At 41.2% G+C, this 21,279-nt stretch overlaps 1 protein-coding gene across 14 annotated transcripts in view; it reads right to left on the bottom strand.

The window, feature by feature from the left end:
* Positions 1–21,279, bottom strand: part of DMD (dystrophin) — a 2,532,480-nt gene that overhangs the window by 84,222 nt on the left and 2,426,979 nt on the right. For all 14 annotated transcript variants that reach the window (XM_043457704.1, XM_043457699.1, XM_043457698.1 and 11 more), the window contains 3 exons: positions 15,766–15,967; positions 13,513–13,598; positions 11,374–11,531 (listed from right to left, as the gene is read on the bottom strand). In XM_043457704.1, the coding sequence (XP_043313639.1) occupies positions 11,374–11,531; positions 13,513–13,598; positions 15,766–15,967 (446 nt within the window). The remainder of the gene's footprint in view (positions 1–11,373; positions 11,532–13,512; positions 13,599–15,765; positions 15,968–21,279) is intronic.

The following is a 21,279-nucleotide window of genomic DNA, read 5'->3' as shown; positions in this document are numbered from 1 at the left end:
AATATTCATTGGAAGGACTGATGCCGAAGCTGAAGTTCCAATGCTTCGGCCACCTGATGCAAAGAACTGACTCATTAGAAAAGACCCTGATGCTGGGAAAGATTGAGGGCAGGAGGAGAAGGGGACAACAGATGACGAGATGGTTGGACGGCATCACCGACTCAATGGACATGAGCCTGAGCAAGCTCCAGGAGATGGTGAAGGACAGGGAAGCCTGGCATGCTGCAGTCCATGGGGTGGCAAAGAGTTGGACATGACTGAGCGACTGAAAAACGACGACAATCTTTCCCTCTGGCATTTCCCAGGTGGCGCAGTGTTAAAGAACTCGCCTGCCAATGCAGGAGACTCAGGTTTGATCCCTGGGTAGAGAAGATCCCCTGGAGAAGAAAATGGCAACCCACACCAGTATTCTTTCATGGAAAATCCTATGGACAGAGTAGCCTGGTGGGCTACAGTCCATGGGGTCACAAAGAGTCAGACACAACTTACTGACTGAACAACAACAATCCTTCCTTCTACTGTTAGACGTTATGACATATATGAGCTGCATGGACTGACAGGTACAGGTTAAAGTCAACTGAGGTAGTGAAAAGGAAAAAAAGAAACAGAAAAGCCTATGGGTTTCTCAATCCTTATTAGCACATAAGTCATGTTATATGATTTGGTCCCATGAAAGAATTGGCTGATGTGGAAATGTATTTATCAGACATATGCTTAGCTTATACTGCTATGGGGGGAAAAGATGGTCAATTCTATGCATTTGCGTTTTCAGCAACATCATGGCAAATATGGTACCCAAAGGCAACTCAGTCAGGAGAAGTGCCATTCTTTGTACATGCCCACCTACCATGGATGTCCTTAGTGACACTCAGAAAATTAGAGGGGAAAAGTGCAGCTCTTCTTGACAGAAGAAAACCAGCTAACACATGCAGAGAGCAGGGCAGAATTAGGAAACTGCTTTTGGGCAACCACCAAGGTAATCACTGAATTAGGAAAGGATCATCAACAGAGGCTCACACCATACAGTGAAAGGCTATTGAGGAACAGAATGCTCAGAAGTGCTCAAAATATCACAAAAATAACTTTCTAATTACATGGAGAAAAGGATACTTTTACAACAGCAATATCTGACTGATACCACCATACCATTCATTCTTAGCACTATCAAGAACCAACCTGAATCTCAACTAAAGAAACAAGCAGAAGACTCCAGAATATGGGACTTTCTCCAAGAAAGCTGCCTGCACTCTTCAAAAATGTCAGTGTCATGAATGAAGAAACAAAGAATGCTGGGCGACTGTTCAGATGAGGTGAAAGGACACAGACATGACCAGCCAATGACAGACAAAGACCTTGACTGCATCCTGGAGGAAAACAACCAGAAATAAGAGACATTCTGAAGGCATGGGGACATTTCAATGTGGACTGTATGCTAGATGGTCTTGCAGAATCAGTGTTAAATTTGTGTGTAGTGACAATATTGCACTTTTGCAGGAGAAAGTCTTTTTACAAAAAAGATGTATGGTGAAGTGCTCAGGGGTTCATATTTTGTGGTATGATGGCCTTTTACCTTTAAATGGTAAAGGGGAAAGATGTGTTTGTGTGTGAACATTCAAAGAGATACATACTTGGGAAAAGTGAAATGTAAATGGGACAAAAATGCCAACCAGGGTGGAGAGACGTACAGGACATATGGGTGTGGATCATACTATCCTTCCAACTCTTCTTTGTTTTTGAAATTTTTTCAAAATAAAACACCGGCACTCCTTCATGGGGGTAACGGGGCAGGCAAGGAAGTCAAGAGGGTAAGAAACTGATGACTGTGAAAGGGGAGAGGGAAATGCATTAATATCAATGGTATAAAATGTAAAAAGCTCAATGGTATAAAATGTGAGGACTAGTTTCCTCACAAAACACAAACCAAATGCCAAACCGACTTCCTCCCTGTTCTCGTAGCTTCGTTGTTCTAACGTGTCCCCCACCCACACAAACTTGGCAGATATGTGCTTTGCCCAGATACCCAACTGACTTTTCAGCCATAAAATGAGTTAAAGAAGCCCCACATTTCCAGAAATGTTTCTTGTTGGAAATCAGGATTAAGAGGTCAACAGTTGTGTTCATGAGACAAGAAGAAGTAAGAGGCTTCCCGTAAGTGCTGTCGTCGGTAGAAATCAAGTATTTTCTTTAAAGTTCTGAAGATAATGAGCAGGTTGGAGGCCGGCAGTCATTGCTCTAAATATTCATCAGGGCTGTGAATCACCCCTTAAAGAGAAAATAACCCCAAACACTAACACACGGTGATTATCCACTCTTCATTTACATGTTCAAGGACAACTGTCCTGACCTAAGGCTCCCCGCTCCACCTGACTAATAAACCAATTAATACCATGGCTCCCGGGAACAGAAGCACAAGTTTTAAATCTATGCCTATCTGTAAGTATACACAACATTATTAATTTATGCTAGAGAGTTCTTATTTAAGAGAAAACTTTCACAGGTTCATGGTAGAGCAATCATATCTGCCCAGAGTTATCATGGTATACCTTTCTCAAGTCTGTATCAGGACACATTATGCTCAAGAACAAGATCTAACAGTAATTCTTTCACAGCTGCCTCCTACAGTTATTTAAAATACAGGTCAGGAAAAGGTATAAGTACAGGAACAGAACACAAGAGGAGTAGTTTCCACAGACTGGGAACAGGCGGGGTGACCACAAAACAAGAGGACATTTTAGGGATGACGGAAATGTTCTGTCTTGATTAGAGTCGTGGTGACAAAACTACACACATTTGTCTAAACTCAGATAACAATTATTTTGTATTTTGTAATGTAGCTAAAAAAAGGAAATCAGAAAAAAAAATTTCCCTATTTTATCAAATGTCAGCCCCTCCTCCAAAACCCAAAGAAAAATACAAAACAAAACAAAAACCCACCTTTAGTTGTTAATGCACCCAGACATACTAATGACCCTAGATAAAAGATAAGGGTATCCCAAGAAGATTTTTGCACTTTAATTCATCTTACATAATCTATGTAAAAAGAAAGATTTAAATAAATCCATTTTACAAGCCAGTGGCAAAGATGGGAAAGAAGAAAATGGTAACTGTTGAATTCATGTCTCCTTGTTTACATGAGATTTGGGGGTACCTATCAATGTGAATTAGAATTAATGGTGAACTAATCAGAGGGAGTCCAGAATACTGAATACTCTCCCAAATGCAGGCATGGCTCTCAAAAAAAAAAAAAAAGGTTTTTTTCATTAGAACCTCTGCTTCAGCTTTTGTAGGAAAGGAGGGAGGAAGGGATACAGGGAAGGAGGGCAGAAGGATGGAAAAAATTGATTCTAACAAAGACTACTCCTTTAGAAGGGTGAAAAGAAGAAACAGAATGACAAGTGCTTTTCCTTAGCAAGAGGTATATAAATGAAACAGGTTTCAATTCCATTATAAACCTATCTTTAAAAGCTGGTGGAAAAAATACCCATCACTCCACATGGAGAAATTTAAGCACATAAACCATGACATATTAAATAGATAATTATGAAGGTAAACTCACCAAAGCTTATAGTCAAAACAGAAAAAAATAATAGCAATAAAAACCAATAGTTGACTTAAGATAATGCTGATAATACCCTGATAAAAGATTTCCTAAAAGTCTGCAGGAATTCTGTGTCCATCAGCAGGCCCAGTAGAAACTTGGTGATGCTACCTCTGCTTATACATATTGCTTATACATACTGACTGCTTATATATACCAAGTCCTAGAAACTTATACCATACCCATCCATCCAAATGGGTGTAAAAGGAATGTTGATGGGACCAAAGGGTCCATATTTTGATTACTCAACAAACAGCCCAAAGAAACCTAAGCAAAGTGGAATTTCAGGAGTTATTTTAAGGATGGAAAATATAAGATGTGATCAACTGGCATGAAGAAGGCTGTCAAACTAGTTAACAAGTGTCTTGGCATGGTATTTTAACACCATTTCAAGATTCTCTAGAATCTAATCTACAGATGCTTAGTTGTGGGCAAAAGGAATTGTTCATCTTGGTGGGCTATTCTCATGTTAAAAGACATTTTGTGTGTGCTAAGTTGCCTCAGTTGTGTTTGAGTTTGTGACCCTATGAACTGTAGCTCACCAGGTGCCTCTGTCCATTGGATTCACAGGCAAGAATACTGGAGTGGGTTGCCATGACCTCCTCCAGGGGATCTTCCCAACCCAGGGATTGAACCTGTGTCTCTTACGTCTCTTGCATTGACAGGCAGGTTCTTTACTACTAGTGCCATCTGGGAAGCCCAAAATACACTTTAGATAATCATAACTAAGGCTCAGTTAAGTACCTACTGCTTCCCTGGTGGCTCAGAATAAAGAATCTGCCTGAAATGCAGGAGACCAGGGTTCGATCCCTGGGTCAGGAAGATCCCCTGGAGAAGGAAATGGCAACTCACTCAGTATCCCTGCCTGGGAAGTCCCATGGACAGAGGAGCCTGGCAGGCTATGGTCCATGAAGTCACAAAGAGTCGGACATGACTGAGCGAATAACATGTGCCCACCACGCTAAGTGCCCCACCTGTATTAGCTCATTTAACCCTCCAAAGTGCTCCAGATACTTAGGGGCCAGGAAGCTCAAGAAATGTGTCCAAGGTTGCACTCCCAGCAAATAGCAGAGCTGGTATTTGAATATGGGCAGTCAACTTCAGGACCTACATGCCTAACCACTCTGCCACTCACTACTCCAGATGTCCTGCAATGATTTGCTATTTACATACACATACACACTTGTTCTCAACAATTGAGGCTGTAATTTATTCCCATTTCTGTGTTACAGCAACTGTGCTGAGATGATATTCATTTTTGTCATATGAATATAAAAATCCAGAGGACAGATGAAAAAGCAACTTATTCATTTTGAATGCATAAATACAACGGGAGGCAGAAAACAGATGTAAAATAAACAGATTTTGACATGCAAGCTCTTGCAGGTGAAGCATACTGAATACAAACTTGATGCACTCAATTCTATCTAAACAATGAAGTCCTTAAAATGTTTACAGAAGAAGATGTTACAAAGACTATCAGGGGAGGGGGGGAGGTGAGTACCTCTCAGGGTACTGCCAAGTACCAATTTACAGATACATGACTCTCTGGAGTCACTTAAAAGTGTGAAGTTCTTCCCAGCTAAGAGGAAACATTATTTGATTTCATCTGGAGGTAGAACTTAGATACCTGTAATTGGGATTAGAGTATTTTCAATAAAGATCATAGAGTGTGTGTGTGTGTGTGTGTGTGTGTGTGTATACACGTGTGTTGGGGCAGGGGTAGGAGTATTCATTTATCCACATATCCTATTATAACCTAAAATTCATATAAAAGACTATTTATAAATACTTCCTTAGCTCAGTCTAGTATTTGAATTGGTTACAGCCATTTATTTCTACTCAGATGGTTTAGCAGAAGGAAATACTAGCTTGGAACACAGGGAACTTGGACCTGATGTCTCATTCTGACATAAATAAAACTGCAGAATGAAGAATATATTCACTCTGCTTTTCTGGTTTCTCATCTGAAAAAAGAGGGATGTGGACAATGTCTTACGCTCCTTAAGGTGCTCTGTGTGACTCACTGCCAGGAGTAGATCTGGCCTTCCTGTGGTTGCAGGATCGATCTATTGTGTCAACAGGGATAGTTTCATGGAATATGAGAGCCAATCAACCCGATGATGCACTAATTGAAGCTGTATTTCCAAAACAAACTAGTTTCAAATCTTCAAGTCTACTACTGCCCAAATGAGTCGTTTTCCCAGTACACACGTTGACTGTCATATCCTTGGAAGGTAGAAACAGATCTGTTTCCCCATTTAATATCACTGAAGATACTACTGTCAAACCCATACATTGATAGTGAATTTTCTCTTTTAAAATCCATAGGCATGACTTCATTTCTGGGCTTCATGGATAATACCTTGATGGACCTACACTGATTTTAAAATAGGCAAAGCATTTTATTTGGACTTGGGGATTTATTTTCCTCTTTCTTTTAAAAAGTTTTTGTGTTTTTTTTTCCAGTTTTTTTTTATGGTGGTAAGATACACATACCATAAAATGTACTATTTTAACCACTCTAATTGAACAGTTCCATGGTATTAAGTATATAGGAAACCTATAAAAAGATCACCCAGCGGGCACCACATGTGCAAACACCACTTTCCTCCTGTGTCTGCCAGGCCCTTCTCTTGAGCCAGAAGCTGACATTTACCAACTTGAAAAGAAGGAAGTTTTCGAGTCAGTGACAAGAAGACAAAGGACATAAAAAGAGTGTAGACTGAAGTCAACTTCTTCTGTGAGGCAGGGAATGTATTTGTAAGAGAAACAAGTACTTTTACTGCCATTCGCTTCCTGAGGCTGGTACACTGAGCAGCCTTTGAGCGCCGGCTGGCTCAAGCCACCAGCCCGGCCCCATTCCCAAGGTCTTAAATGCTTCAAACAAAGGGCAGAGGGCATTGTTCACTCCTGCTATCTTTCTCTACAGCAAACATTGAATTTTCATGCAAGCCACACAGCTTCCGAAAGGCAAGGTGACGCCAGAGCTCCTGGCTGAGGAAAAGGCTGACGGGGAGAGGACGCCAATTCTGAAGGAAGAATTCACAATGGATCTGTTCAAGCAGACTGCCAGTGGCTAGCAAGGCGAGAGGGCTCCCAAATCTGAGTCATCTAAACCTTGCCTAGCTCTGTACCTATAGAACGTGCCCAATATTCTTCCAGCAACATCCGGTTAGCCAATACTCAACGTCTTAAGATGAGGCATCCTCTTCTCCCCAACGCTCCTATGTTCCTTGTTTTGTTATGGCATCTTGTATTTTAGCATCTTGTATTTAGCATCTTATAATTTAGCATATTTAGAAAATATGCCTGTTATTTCACCTTGGGAAGCTGGAGAGCCTTAATATCAAAAAGAGTGTATTGGGCTTCCCCGGTGGCTCATTGGTAAAGAATCGGCCTGCCAATGCAGGAGACACAGGTTTGATCCCTGGTCTGGGAAGATCCCATATGCTGTGGGGCAACTAAGCCCCTGTGCCACAACTATTGAGCCTGTGCTCTAGAGCCTGGGAGCTGCAACTACTGAAGCCCATGTGCCTAGAACCCGTGCCGTGCAACAAGAGAAGCCATTGCGACAAGTCACTGCAACGAGAAGCCCCCACTCGCCACAACTAGAAAACAGCCTATGCAGCAGTGAAGACCAGGCACAGCCAAATATAAATGAGAGAAATAGAAAAAAATTTTAAAAGAGCATATTTGGGGATGAGAAGGAAAATGGCCCAGCAGGGAGGAGAGGAAAGTGCTCGCTGGACTAGGAATCAGACTCTCCCACCAGCTGAAGAAATGCAATGCAGGGGCCACTGATAAACTGTTCACCTACTGAAACAACAATAAAAACAACCCTGAACCCAAGCCTGCCAATTCTATTCTCCTCAAAAGGTTGCGGAAGATTTAAATGAGAGAACTGTGCAAACAAAGGTAAAAAATACTATCATCAGTAGCAGTCATAACAATATTATGTACACAAGCGTGGTCAGTACAAATGTAGTAGTGAGAAGCTGTTACTTGGTAGTGAAAGCAAACCATGGGCAGCTATGGAGACAGATCAGGAAAGGTCTGAGAGTGAAGCAGAGAAATCAGGAGCTATTCCCTGAACCAGGGAAAGAAATGGGAGATTTCTAAGGATGGTGTCACACAGTGAGTGTGCGAGCTTAGTCATTTAGTCGTGTCCAACCCTTTGCAATCCTATGGACTGTAGCCCGCCAGGCTCCTCTGTGCATGGGATTCTCCAGGAAAGAATACTTGCTATTTGCCTGGAGTGGGTTACTAGTCCCTTCTCCAAGGGATCTTCCCAACCCAGGGATTGAAACCAGGTGTCCTGCATTGCAGGCAAATATTTTTACTGTCTGAGCTGCCAGGGTTCTAATGCTGAGAATAGAGTGTAGCTGTTACAAGGATGTGGTGAAACGAGAGGCAGCAGGTGAGTGAAGAAAGCAGGTATCCCACAGCAGAATGCAACGGGCTGACAGGGACAGACCTGCCTCCTGATGAGAGGATGGCCCAATGGAAAGCAGAGTTTCTGCTCAGGAGCCCCTGGTCCTGACCCCCAAGTTCAAGACAGTCAAAGGCTAGAGCTTACTTCTTCACACCATGAAAGAGAAATGGTAATTCTATGACCTGATAGTGTGAACTACTGCTACAATGGCAATCATATTACAATATAGAAATGTATCAAATCAACATGTCCCACACCTTCAATTTACATGTTATATGTCAGATTAAAAAAAAATAATAGACAGCGAGAACCAGAGTCCAGGGGAGGTGGCAATGTCAGTCCTGCAAGGTAACGGGACAATGGCTGCAGCGGCTCTGAGGCCAGCTCACCTGACTTCAAGGCAGGAACCATCACTGAATACAGATGGTTGTCGGCAGGTGTGTGCTCTGACCCTTGCACTCAACCCCAGTCACATGACACACACAACTGTACATATATATGTATGTGTATATTAACACTCTGTATGTGTGTGTTTCACAGTAAGACTAAAAAGTCATTGAAACTTGACTAAAGAGAAAACAATACTGAGGGAGAAAAAGTAGGTCACTGCAAGTTGTTTTGCAATAGGATTTGGAAAAAAAATGAATCTGGATTATTTGTGGTCATTCATACTCATTGTATGGGAGTTACTTGTGTCTATGTTCTGGAGGAGAAATGCTAATACAGCAACACATTAGAAAAAACCCAGAGAAAGTGATAGTCTATTCATGTTTTGGGAGATTTGAGCATGAGGTGGAAAAAATACATGTATTTCTCCACATCTGTTTTATTTTTATAGTTAATTTGCCATAATTTGGGCAAAACAATCCGAACAGTATATGTAAGCAGGCTTCGTATATGTGCATTTCTTTAATCTGCCCAGTTAGCTATTCAATGAATGCTAAAACTGCTTTAAATATGTAAATGTTATGCCCACGAAGCCTTCTATAGTTTTATCTGAGTCTGTGGTAAGACTATATACAGGTCTAACCCAGTTATTCACCTAGTTCTGTCGGTAATGAGATTAGAATGGAATGAGAAACCCCATACACCTGTAGTTCTTAGGATTTAAAAAATGTTAAGGACACTGCAAATAATGTAAAACTGCAAATATCTCTTCCTTGAGTGCTGGTGGTATTACAAATAGGAACAACTTTTGACCAAAAGCCATGTGGTAATATGTATCAAAAGCTACAAAACTGTTTATATCTGGTAATCCCATTCCTGAGAATGTATCCTAAGGGAAAAACTTGAATCAAAGAAAAGAGCTAACTGCATAAAGATGTTCACTGCAGCATTATCTATCCTACCAAAAAGGGGGAACAACCTAAATGGCTATCCATGAAATGACGTCATTTGGGAGGAAGAGGCTATTTCTGGGGACATGGATGATGGTGCAGAAAAGGCACTTGGAGCAGGATGCAAAAGAGAATGGACAGGAGTGTGCCAACCTACTGACAGACATTAATGGAAGTATGAAGCTCCGACTTGGTTGTAAGCCTATGGATAGGCAGCATCCAGCCCCTGGAAGAATAGATGAATGTCAAAACTACAATCAGTTCAGTTCAGTTCAGTCACTTAGTCGTGTCCGACTCTTTGCGACCCCATGAATCGCAGCACGCCAGGCCTCCCTGTCCATAACCAACTCCTGGAGCCTACCCAAACACATGTCCATCGAGTCGGTGATGCCATCCAACCATCTCATCCTCTGTCGTCCCCTTCTCCTCCTGCCCTCAATCTTTCCCAACATCAGGGTCTTTTCCAAAGAGTCAGCTCTTTGCATCAGGTGGCCAAAGTACTGGAGTTTCAGCTTCAACATCAGTCCTTCCAATGAACACCCAGGACTGATCTCCTTTAGGATGGACTGGTTGGATCTCCTTGCAGTCCAAGGGACTCTCAAGAGTCTTCAAAAGCATTAATTCTTCGGTGCTCAGCTTTCTTTATAGTCCAACTGTCACATTCATACATGACTACTGGAAAAACCAAAGCCTTGACTAGATGGACCTTTGTTGGCAAAGTAATGTCTCTGCTTTTTAATATGCTGTCTAGGTTGGTCATAACTTTCCTTCCAAGGAGTAAGCAAGTATTTTTTAATTTCATGGCTGTAATCACCACCTGCAGTGATTTTGGAGCCCCAAAAAATAAAGTCAGCCACTATTTCCCCATCTATTTGCCATGAAGTGATGTGACCAGATGCCATGATCTTAGTTTTCTGAATGTGGACCTTTAAGCCAACTTTTTCACTCTCCTCTTTCAACTTTCATCAAGAGGCTCTTTAGTTCTTCTTCACTTTCTGCCATAAGGGTGGTGTCATCTGCACATCTGAGGTTACTGATATTTCTCCTGGCAATCTTGATTCCAGCTTGTGCTTCCTCCAACTCAGCGTTTCTCATGATGTACTCTGCATAGAAGTTAAATGAGCAGGGTGACAATATACAACCTTGACGTACTCCTTTTCCTATCTGGAACCAGTCTGTTGTTCCATGTCCAGTTCTAACTGTTGCTTCCTGACATGCATACAGGTTTCTCAAGAGGCAGGTCAGGTGGTCTGGTATGCCCATCTCTTTCAGAATTTTCCACAGTTCATTGTGATCCACATGGTCAAAGGCTTTGGCATAGTCAATAAAGCAGAAATAGATGTTTTTTCTGGAACTCTTGCTTTTTTGATGATGCAGAGGATGTTGGCAATTTGATCTCTGGTTCCTCTGCCTTTCCTAAAACCAGCTTGAACATCTGGAAGTTCATGGTTCACGTATTGCTGAAGCCTGGCTTGGAGAATTTTGAGCATTACTTTACTAGCATGTGAGATGAGTGCAGTTGTGCAGTAGTTTGAGCATTCTTTGGCATTTCAATAGGAAAGCTTAAAAAATGATATCTGTGTTAACTGTTTACCAACAGTTACTGAAATGAAGGTTATGATGACAGAATTAGGTTAGGGAAAAAAGTAAGACCATGAAACTCACCTACAGAGGTCATTTTCTTTTTTTATAAAGGATGTCTCTGGCTAGAGATTTATTTCCTTCCTAGCTGAATCACTGCAGATTCACTTTCCCACCAACACCCTAGGAGCCCATGGGGTTCTGGCTGTGGTCACAGACTTCTTTCCCTTCCTGTGCACTGTCCTCTCTCCCCAATCCCACAGTTCCAGAAGCCACTGCCCACAGAGGTTTCAAACCTCAAAAATCCCCTACCTACCTGCCTATGGAAGAGCTAATGTGAGAAACTACAGTTCTGTGGTTTTTCCATTAATTCCCCAAATGCACAAGAATAAACATGTTACTCAAGAAGGTGAATAACTTACGAACTGGAAGCAGCTCCTGACACTTGGCTCAATGTTACTGCCCCCAAAGGATGCAACTTCACCCAACTGTCTTGGGATTTGAATAGAGTCATGTAGAAGGAGGCCCAGTCTGCGCTGGTCACAAAATCCTGTTGAACTGGCCACTTGCTTGAAAAGGTCTACAGGAGGAAGAAGAGAATTCCAGCAATCAAAAAGTGGCATCAAGTAGATGCTAGTACAACTAAACCACCTACCCAGTTCCAGTACCAATTCTCAAGAGGAGAGATGGATTCCCTACTTGCCCAGACGGGTTGCTTCTACTGTACACTAATCTGCACATTTATTACTTTTATGGATCAAGTTAATCAGCACTGTGTATATATAAAGTGTGACAATGTTTAAGTAAACTATAGCCCTGTAAGAAATGAGAATTTACATACAGTTCTGACATGTGACTTTTTCCTAAGCCAGAACGTAATCCTTTGGAAAATAGTTTATATATAGGACATGACCTCCATCATACAATAAATGTTTTAGCATTAAGAAACATAGAGCGGGCCCAAAGAGCTATCCCCTGTGGACATCAGATCCCAAAATATATCAAAATTGGGATCACACAGCAACTGTGTGTTAGAAATGGGTAGAGCAGAAAAGCAGCCCCTGAATGATAGCAGGTGCCCCAAATAGGTGGATTCACAGAATGAATGAATGCGCTGAACACTTGCAACAGCTTTTGATCTCAGAAATCTAATCATTTTAATCCTATCTTGTATTGAAATAAAAGTTCCCAAGAAAGTCAATCCATGAAAGCTTTCCCTACTCATATGTACACTTTAAACTCTCAGAAATTCAATGTTTGAATGGGATATTTATTTCAGATGGCAGTGACAACAGTTGAGATCTCCCACACGCACAGCCCCCAGCTCTCCAGTACATCCACAAAATTTCAAAATTATGAATTACCTTCAAACATCCCAGTTTGAAGTTAATATTTTTGTTTGGCCAACCTCAAACCTGTTCCCTCTTAGTATAATAGTTGAAACACAGGCTAGAAGCTTCCTTGGTTTATCAAGTAAGTATTATGATGTGCTGGTACTTTACCATTAGCAAGCTTAGAGTAAAAGCTAACCTACAACAAGTAACTACAATATTTAAAGGACGAAAGCCCACAGAAATATTGTTTCATCCAAAACATATTTTCAAACAGCTAACGAAAGCTGTTCTTTTTTCTTGGGTTCTTAGGATGAGAAAAACTCAAGTGGAAACTACATAAAAGTGAGAGCTAAAAGAGCTTGTGTATTTTGTGGTTTACTCCTGGGGGGAAGTGAGCAGTAGGACACAGAATGGCTTTGTAGGAATTCAATCTCTTTTATCTTCTGCCTATCCTTAAGCTCAGCACATCTCTACATCCCTGTGTGGCTAGGCCTTAGGGGAAAAGAGAAGAGACAAGATATACTAGGTTTGTTTAATATTCCTACCGAAAAGATTTCTCATGAGCATTTAAAGGGGAAAAACAAGTACATGCCTTCACAATGGGAAAGAACGGTTGCTTCGTCACCTCAACCATCCCTCCGCTAGCATTTGCTTTTAATTTGGATTTACAAATTTTATGCAGAAGAGCCCAACGGCTAATCAAAAGGAAATTCTGTAAGGTGATATTTACCCTGTAAGAAATGGCAAGCTGTCTCTCAAATAATAAAACGTTAATCACATCATAGAATTGGATATGTCAGTAAAATTCGCAGTAAGATGATTATAAAATAAACAAGGTTTGTTGAACATGAATGCCAGATAGTACTCTTTAAATAAGAATCCAAAGATGAGGCATGTGCATGGATTAAACCTTCACATTTATTTTTTCTGACTTAGACAAAGGGGTTAGGAAATCAGACTTTATCCCCAAGGAACATGTGTTTTATTCAGACACAGTTGATGTAATGTAAAATAATACTCATACTGGAGAAGCTAATCCTCGTTCTCTACTTAAATACCTACAATTTCATGTCTGACAGAGAACGGCACAAACCAAATTTTATGCCTGTCTAAGAGTAGTTTTACATCTTAAACGAGGAACCTGCTGTCAACGAAGAACACTGTGTCATTCCCCATCTAGAACTGGGGTAATTAGCCAACATGAATAAAAGGGTACACATGACTTACATCTGTACTTGTCTTCCAAATGCGCTTTACACAGAGAAATGACGCCAGTTTTAAAAGACAGGACACGGATCCTCCCTGTTCGGCCCCTATTATGAATAATCAAAGCAGAAAACAATTACTGACACTTTCTTGAAAGATAAACACTTCTTAGTTAAGGGGAAAAAAACTTGGATGTGGGAACTCTATTGACCATTGTTTTATTAAGATCATTAACATTTCTGAGTTCATTATCTATTTGGCTGATGACCTAGAATGAAATGGAAATCTGACCAACTTGACCAGTGAACATTTACCAAGTTTTCAGTTTCTAAAAGACCTTACTCGAATGGTAAGCATTTCTCTACATAAAATAAAAAAAAAGATTCTTTTATTTATCTTCGGAGAGCCACCTGGGTTTAAGTAGATAAGGGGAAGAATTACTAGTATGTGCTAAGCAATTTACCCACTTTGGTTACTGAAGCCAAAAAATTACCAGCAACTAACTGCTCTGCCCTCTTCAACACTCATTTAGCTTTTCATCAGATTGCCTCTTACTGAGAAGAAAATTAGTCACTTCAGGCCACAAGACACATAGTATAAAATACAAACATTTATCTCTATAAGAAAAAATATGATACAATCTATTAGAGGGCATTGGAACAGATAATCTTAAGGAGCAATTTAAAAATATCCTATTGCTATAACAACGTTTTAACATACATATGCTTTTACTTTACATACAAACCATTCTACATGACAAATTTATTAACAAGTTCATTGTATCCATGGGGAACGCACAAGTTTTTCATTTTGTAAAACCTGTCTTTTGATCATTTTCAGCTTTTATTTTGTTATGAAAAACAACTGAACCATATATTTTGGCTCAAAAAAAAAGTCTGTAGAATAACTGCAAAGGATAGGTCTAAAGAGTGGTTACTTTTAGTGAACAATACGCTCAGCTTGCAACTGGTACAATTTACTAAATACATTAGTCAAACAGAAATCCTGGGTCCTAATACATTCATGAAAAAGTATTATCACTGTAAAGTTTTTACCATTTTCCCTCTTTAAAAGGGCAAATCAAAAGTTTCACAAATTTTATACAGTAACTCAGGTCTTCAAGGAGTTAACATTGTCCCCAAATAATATTCAGGCATAGAGAAGGGAAGTCATATACTCAGAATTCATTTGTACATCATCTGCAAAGAAAATGGGTACTGAAATATATTTGAGGGAAGACCTGAATAGAAACCCTTCTCAAAGCAAATGTAAGTATAATCCGCAATTAAAATCTGACATGATCAAGGGCTTGGTATATAATGATGAGAATTCAATAGCCTTGGAATTTAACAAGCACTATCTTAGGAAAATAACAAAGGAAAAAAAAGTATACATTTTAATCCAGGAGGTGGTAGAAATCTACAGCAAAGGCAAAACTAAAATAGTTGCTATGCGACTCCTTTCAGAAAAGCTTCCCAGATTTCTAAATGCGGAATATGTTCTTGCTGACATGTGAAATCAGGCATATAATAAGTTTGATGTCTAAGAAGAATTCAGTTGAAATTAAGACCAATTCCTGCTGCTTGGAATTGTCTTCATTAAGCTCAAGACAAAACTGGGGGGGGGGCAATCCCAAAGATAAAAACAAGCGCTCTCTCAGAGGCATGAATGGAGGTGCCAAACTAAAACTTCGTCAATCCTATTTTATAAAAAAACAAAACAAAAATAAACAGAATTCCTCCATTTGAGGATCTGAATTTGCTGCATTAAGGGCTTGTTTTCATTTTTCTTTTTGCATAACCATTCACACTCCTCTGCAAAAATCTCTTGAGTATCAGCTAACACTATTTGGAGCTGGGGACAGGAGTGTCACACCTCCAGGAGTGCATCTCTTTGGGTAGAAGGAGCCGCACCCGAACAGGGTGGAGGAATTCAAGATACACAGGCTAGCAAGGGCAAGAACCAACGGCTACACGCTGACTCATCCTACTACTGGAAAAATGAGTATCTTGAGGTTTTGTCTGCTTTCTAATCTGAGTAAAATCTACATCCTAGTTCTTTACCTCCCAGCATATCAAAACATTTTTTTTTGGTTCCATTAAATGCAAAAATGATTAATCACAGGGATAGCATTTGGTCACATGGCTTCATGAAACTTTCATCCTGAGGACCATATTTCGAGACCAAAGCCCTGCTGTGATGCTAATTACACCGTCACCATTCTGTAAACTAAGCCTCCCGTGGTAGAGTCTGGAGAAAGCCTGCCATACGTACGTATCATAAACATTCAGCAGCCAATTGAGACACATATCCACGCAGAGAGGGACGTTGACCAGATTGTTGTGCTCTTGCTCCAGGCGGTCATAAATAGTGGTCAAACAGTTAATGATCTGCAGGATGTCCATGGGCTGGTCGTTTTGCTTGAGGTTGTGCTGGTCCAAGGCATCACATGCGGCTGACAGGCTCAAAAGATCCACTGCAAGAGCCACAGAACATCACCGGTCATTTCAAGGGGAAAACCCTTCTGCTTCTGTTTCTGATGATCCTAGTAGGATGGTCTTATAACCTTTAGTAAACACCAAACCTGAACCCTACCCTCTCTTAGTGAAGTGTCTTCTCCCATCCCTTGGCTATGAGTTTGATGAGTAAGGTAAAGAATCCAGCTGCAGTGCAAGAGACCCCGGCTCAATCCCTGGGTCAGGAAGATCCCCTGGAGAAGGGAAAGCCTACCTATTCCAGTATTCTGGCCTGGAGAATTCCATGGGCGGTATAGTCCATGGGGTCGCAGAGTCAGACACGACTGAGCAACTTTCACTTATTCACTTATTCACAAGCTCAGAGGTTGTTCTGAAGTCTCACTGGCAATGGGTGAAGAAGTGAGTGAAGAGACAGTACCTATGTCGGAACTATTGGGTAATTTGGGGGAGATAAAGGGACCCATAGTGTTCTATAGGAACACAGTCATTTCCACCCAAATCACAGGGGGGAATAAAACTGTTTTATTAGAGATTTTCGAAGGTTCCTAACAGTACTTTCTTGTATTAGTATCAGAGAAGGTCAGTTTGATTAATCTGTATGGTTAGGGTTGTATAAACTCGATTTCCAGCTATGCATTTATAATCATTAAGTATTTTTCTCCTTGAAATAACAGTCACCTCCTAATCTCTCTTGATACTTTAACACTAGGTAAAAAAATACTTAACTTCACTAAAATCTTCTATAGACAAACTAAAATAACTGCATCACCCATCCAGTTTTCAGATCTAAGGCTCACTTACTTCTCCTTTCACCTACTGTGTATTTCATGCAGGAGATGTGTGAAATTTGATTCCTGGGTTGGGAAGATCCCCTGGAGAAGGAAATGGCAACCCATTCCAGTATTCTTGCCTGGAGAATTCCATGGACAGAGGAGCCTGTTGGGCTACAGTCCATGGTGTTGCAAGGAGTTGGACATCACTGAAGTGACTGAGCGCAGCACAGCACAAGAACTTTGTAAGTCTGGTGGTGAGTGGGAGGTTTCCGTGATCTAAGATGGTATTTAATGGTATACCGAAAGACAAACATGTATCAAAAGTGAAACCTCAACCTTGTCCAACATCAGCAAATCATAAGCTTTACTCCGAAGGGTCCCAGGAAGATGCTTTTCTCTAAAGTCAATTTATTAGCCAAATTGAGAATGCAACAGCATTGCTTTTATGACACCTTATACATCTAAGCTCTGGTCTACATTCTCAGTCCTTTGAGAGAGAAAGAGAGAGTCAATGGTAATTAAGTTAATTTCTCATGCACCCTGGGGGAGGAGGCAAGAAAATTCTAAATGTAACTTCAGATAAACACAGTCATGCCCTGCACTAAACAGATGCAAATTTAAGGCTTTAATGCATTTTCCTAGTTACTATTTGTGGCTAGTTCTAATTAAATGCTAAGGACAAAACCCCAAAATAGTGGTTAATACCTGTGTAGGTTAATACCTATGTACTGCACGTTTTTCTCTTTTCAAAAAGGAAAATAGTACCCTTTTGAAGTTTCCCTGGAAGCATGAAGAGACCCCATGGTGGATGCAAGTGTTTGTTTGTTTTTTTACTTTGTCTTTCATCCCAGTGAGTAAAGCCCTCTATGTCCATAGACCAGTCTCCCTACAATGCCCTGACGGAGCACTCATCCTATCAAATCAAAGCTCCCCACTCTTTTGCTTAAAAATATTCTCAAGATAAAGGAATGACCTCTTTACATGGAAGCTGAGACTGTGTTTCAAGTGGCAGAAAGGAATATAACTTGATTTGAAAGGGAGGGAGGTAGGAAAAAGAAAAAAAAAGATTAAAAAAATAACAATACAAGGAGGTAGGGGGACAAGAGGAGGGGAAGGCTGAGTGGGGGCTGTATGGGAGACCAGAGGGAGATGCAGAAACAAAAGACACCAACTTTCATCCTCTGCTATGTGCGTGATTTCCTCTCAGGACAGGTTTTCAGGTATGTATGTATGTAATCAGCACACCATTTTCATCAGCAGAAGAGAAGACCAGACTTCCTCCAAATACCAATATTCCCAACATGTTTCTTTGTATATTGAGGGAAGCAGTGGGTGGTTCGAAGTTTTTCTACTGTTTTTTTTTTTGTTGTTGTTGTTACTTTTCTTTAATCATGATAGATATTTTGCTTTATATCCATGGATATAAGAGCTAACAAGTGAGAATCTGTAAGACTCACTTTGGTATGAAGAATCTAATTTCCCTGTGTGATGGACACGAACAACCAACAGCAAAATGGCATTTCTTTTCTTTTTATGGGGCCTACTCTCCTCTCTGTACAGGTGAATGGGTAACACACAGAATAGGAAATTAGGAGCATCAATAGCTCCAGAGGGGTGCAAAGCAACTGCTCCGAAATCATAGGAGCAGGAGATGACATAGTTGGGAAGAGAAATACTGTGCAGTGCACTCTGCTAAAACCAAATGTCGTTAAACACGAGAATGGTCCATCACAGAAGACTGGAGAACACATTTTCCTAAAATTAACATATCAAACAGAACTCCACTTTCACGGAATAATTGGTAAAAGACTCCTATTGAGGTATATAGAGCCAATACCATGGACTTGCAAAGATGTGAGAAAATCAATAGGGGCAATGTAATTGCCACACAAACATATACTTAACTGTGCAAAATGAGCATCTTGGAGAACACACTGGCATTTTTTGATGAAACATTAAACATAATGATTAGTTGTTTCCAGAAGCCTCAACAAGCAACCAGCAGCCACAATTCTGTGAAACTATCCTTTTACCTCAAGCTAGGAATTTCCATTTAGGGGAAGAATATATCTCCTTTAGTGTATTCACTAGGGAATATATTTTAAAGCTATAAAAAAGAAATCCAAGTATGTTCTAATACACCTTTTCTTTCAAAAATTATTTTGACAGTAGAGGATGCTAGAGGTTTGGATGCCAGTGAAGCATAGGGACCATCTGGGGGTGACAGAGGGGGCAAGACAAAAAATGACCAGCTCTCCAGGGTTCTCTTTGCTAAGCAAGAAAAGCAGAAAACGAAGGGGATGGGGTGAGGTGGGGTCTCAAGCACAGGATCCCATGAATGGTTCCCAAGGTGCTGCTTGGGCCTGATCACCTGGCTCAGAAGGTAAAGAATCTGCCAGCAGTGCAACAGATCCAAGTTCAATCCCTGGGTTGGGAAGATCCCCCGGAGGAGGGCATGGCAACCCACTCTAGTATTCTTGCCTGGAGAATCCCATGGACAGAGGAGCCTGGCGGGCTATAGTCCATGGGATCCCAAAGAGTCGGACATGACTGAATGACTAACGCTTTCACTTTTTCATCCTCTTGACATCCTAGGCTTAAATGTCCACACCATTCTTTTCTATATATGCCACAAGTGAGGAGTTTTGCTGGATTTTTTTTTTTTTTTGTCTTGTACAGAATCTTCAGTGTTGTGAACTAGAAAGCCCCTTTCAGAAGCATTTGCAGTTGGGGAAAATTGAGACCAGAGAGGAGACTTGCTCTGGGTATTATGGCACGACAGGTGGGGGCATGTACTGAAAAGAAGAAAGGTGGGTGGCAGAGGTAATCCTTCCAGACTGTACAGGAAAAAAAACTACCCTCCCTTCTCTACTAGCAATAATATGGGGAGGAGAAAAAGCACCAAAATGTTGGTTAGAGTAAGTCTGGTGGTGCCCACACAAACACAACCCTGGGCTCGTCCTGTGGGTCAACCTGGATACTCCGTGTTAACATATCAACAATCCTGTAACGTCAGTAGTACAGACACAGACGGGGTGGGTAACTCCTACATGTCTGCTGACTTTCTGGCCTGGGCAGAAGGTGTCTGTGGGAAGAGGAGGCTGTTGTGGACATCATATCTTTCCACAGGTGGCTTACCCTTCGGGCTGAAGGACTTCTCAAAAAAATCTCTGCCTAGCGAGAAAGTCAATGTGCTTTGATGCAGTTATCTTTGCTGTGAGGGTTTATTCCAGAGACTCTGAGGCTGGCAAGGCATGTTTTGCTAAAACCAGCCACACAATGCGGAGCCTTGATCAAAGCAGTAAAAAGAAGTGACTCACTGTGTTTATGGGTAGCCATGGGTTACAGGTTATCACAGTTGTATACTGCTAGCAGTAACATTAGCCATTTTCACCTGGTCTCAGTGAGGCCCATGGAGGCCACTGGGTTTGGGACTGACTATGTAGGGAGTGAAGGCAGAATGGCAAAGAATTGATGCCTTCGAATTGTGGTACTGGAAAAGGCTTCTGAGAGTTCCTTGGACAGCAAGGAGATCAAACCAGTCAATCTTAAGGGAGATCAACCCTGAATAGTCACTGGAAGGACTGATGCTGAAGCTGAAGCTCTGGTATTTTTGTCACCTGGTGTGAACAGATGACTCATTGGAAAAGCCCATGATGCTGGGAAAGATTGAAGGCAGAAGGACAAGAGGGTGTCAGAGGATGAGATGGCTGGATGGCATCACTGATGCAATGAACATGAACTTGGGCAAACTCCAGAAGGGCCTGGCGTGCTGCAGTCCCTGGGGTTGCAAAGAGTCAGACACGACTGGGAGACTGAACAACAACAAATATAGGGAGAAGATATCCAGGGCACCAGCAGTTATAAGCAATCCTGGCTGAGACTCTGATGGGTGAGCCCTGGTTTCTAAAGTGTTCTGTGCTCACACTGGTGGTTCTCGATCCAAGAGAGAATGTGCACCCTGTTCTGGCCCTGACAGAGATAGGGCACTTGGAGCTCAGACTTGGCCTCTGCAGACCCCACCCTGTGGTTGTGACGCATGGCCCTCTTTTAATGTTGTTGGTACATGGTAGGCTTCTCCTTTCTCCTGTAATGAACTGTAGATTTGTAAGGACTCTCATTTTGAGTCCTCATCAGCTCTTGAGCTTACCTGTCATGACCAGAGCAATTAGTGCAAGAATTGAGATGGTTTAGAAGGCTCCAACTCATTCTTAGCTGAAAATATGGGGAAGGCATTCTTTTCAAAGGAAAAGAAGATGATTCTGATAAAAGGGATGAAAATGAACCACTGACGCTGGTTGCCAAGCTACCCTGGGTCTGAAGTAGTACAGGCTTTGAAAATGGTTATCAATAATACAACTTTCTACTGGATTCTGGAAATGGTAGAACCTGAACTCCAGGAGTTAGAAGAATGGATTAGAAAGGGACGGCAAACTGATAGTTAGTCTGCTAGAAACTAACTTTCTTGGTTGGAGGAGCAAAAGCTTTAAAAGTTCAGAATCTCCTTCCATTGAGTTTCAGCCTCTCTGGCCTGCAGG

The sequence above is a fragment of the Cervus canadensis genome, chromosome X (genome assembly GCF_019320065.1).
Source record: "Cervus canadensis isolate Bull #8, Minnesota chromosome X, ASM1932006v1, whole genome shotgun sequence".
Classification (NCBI taxonomy): domain Eukaryota; kingdom Metazoa; phylum Chordata; class Mammalia; order Artiodactyla; family Cervidae; genus Cervus; species Cervus canadensis.
This window is presented reverse-complemented; position numbering and strand designations above follow the sequence as displayed.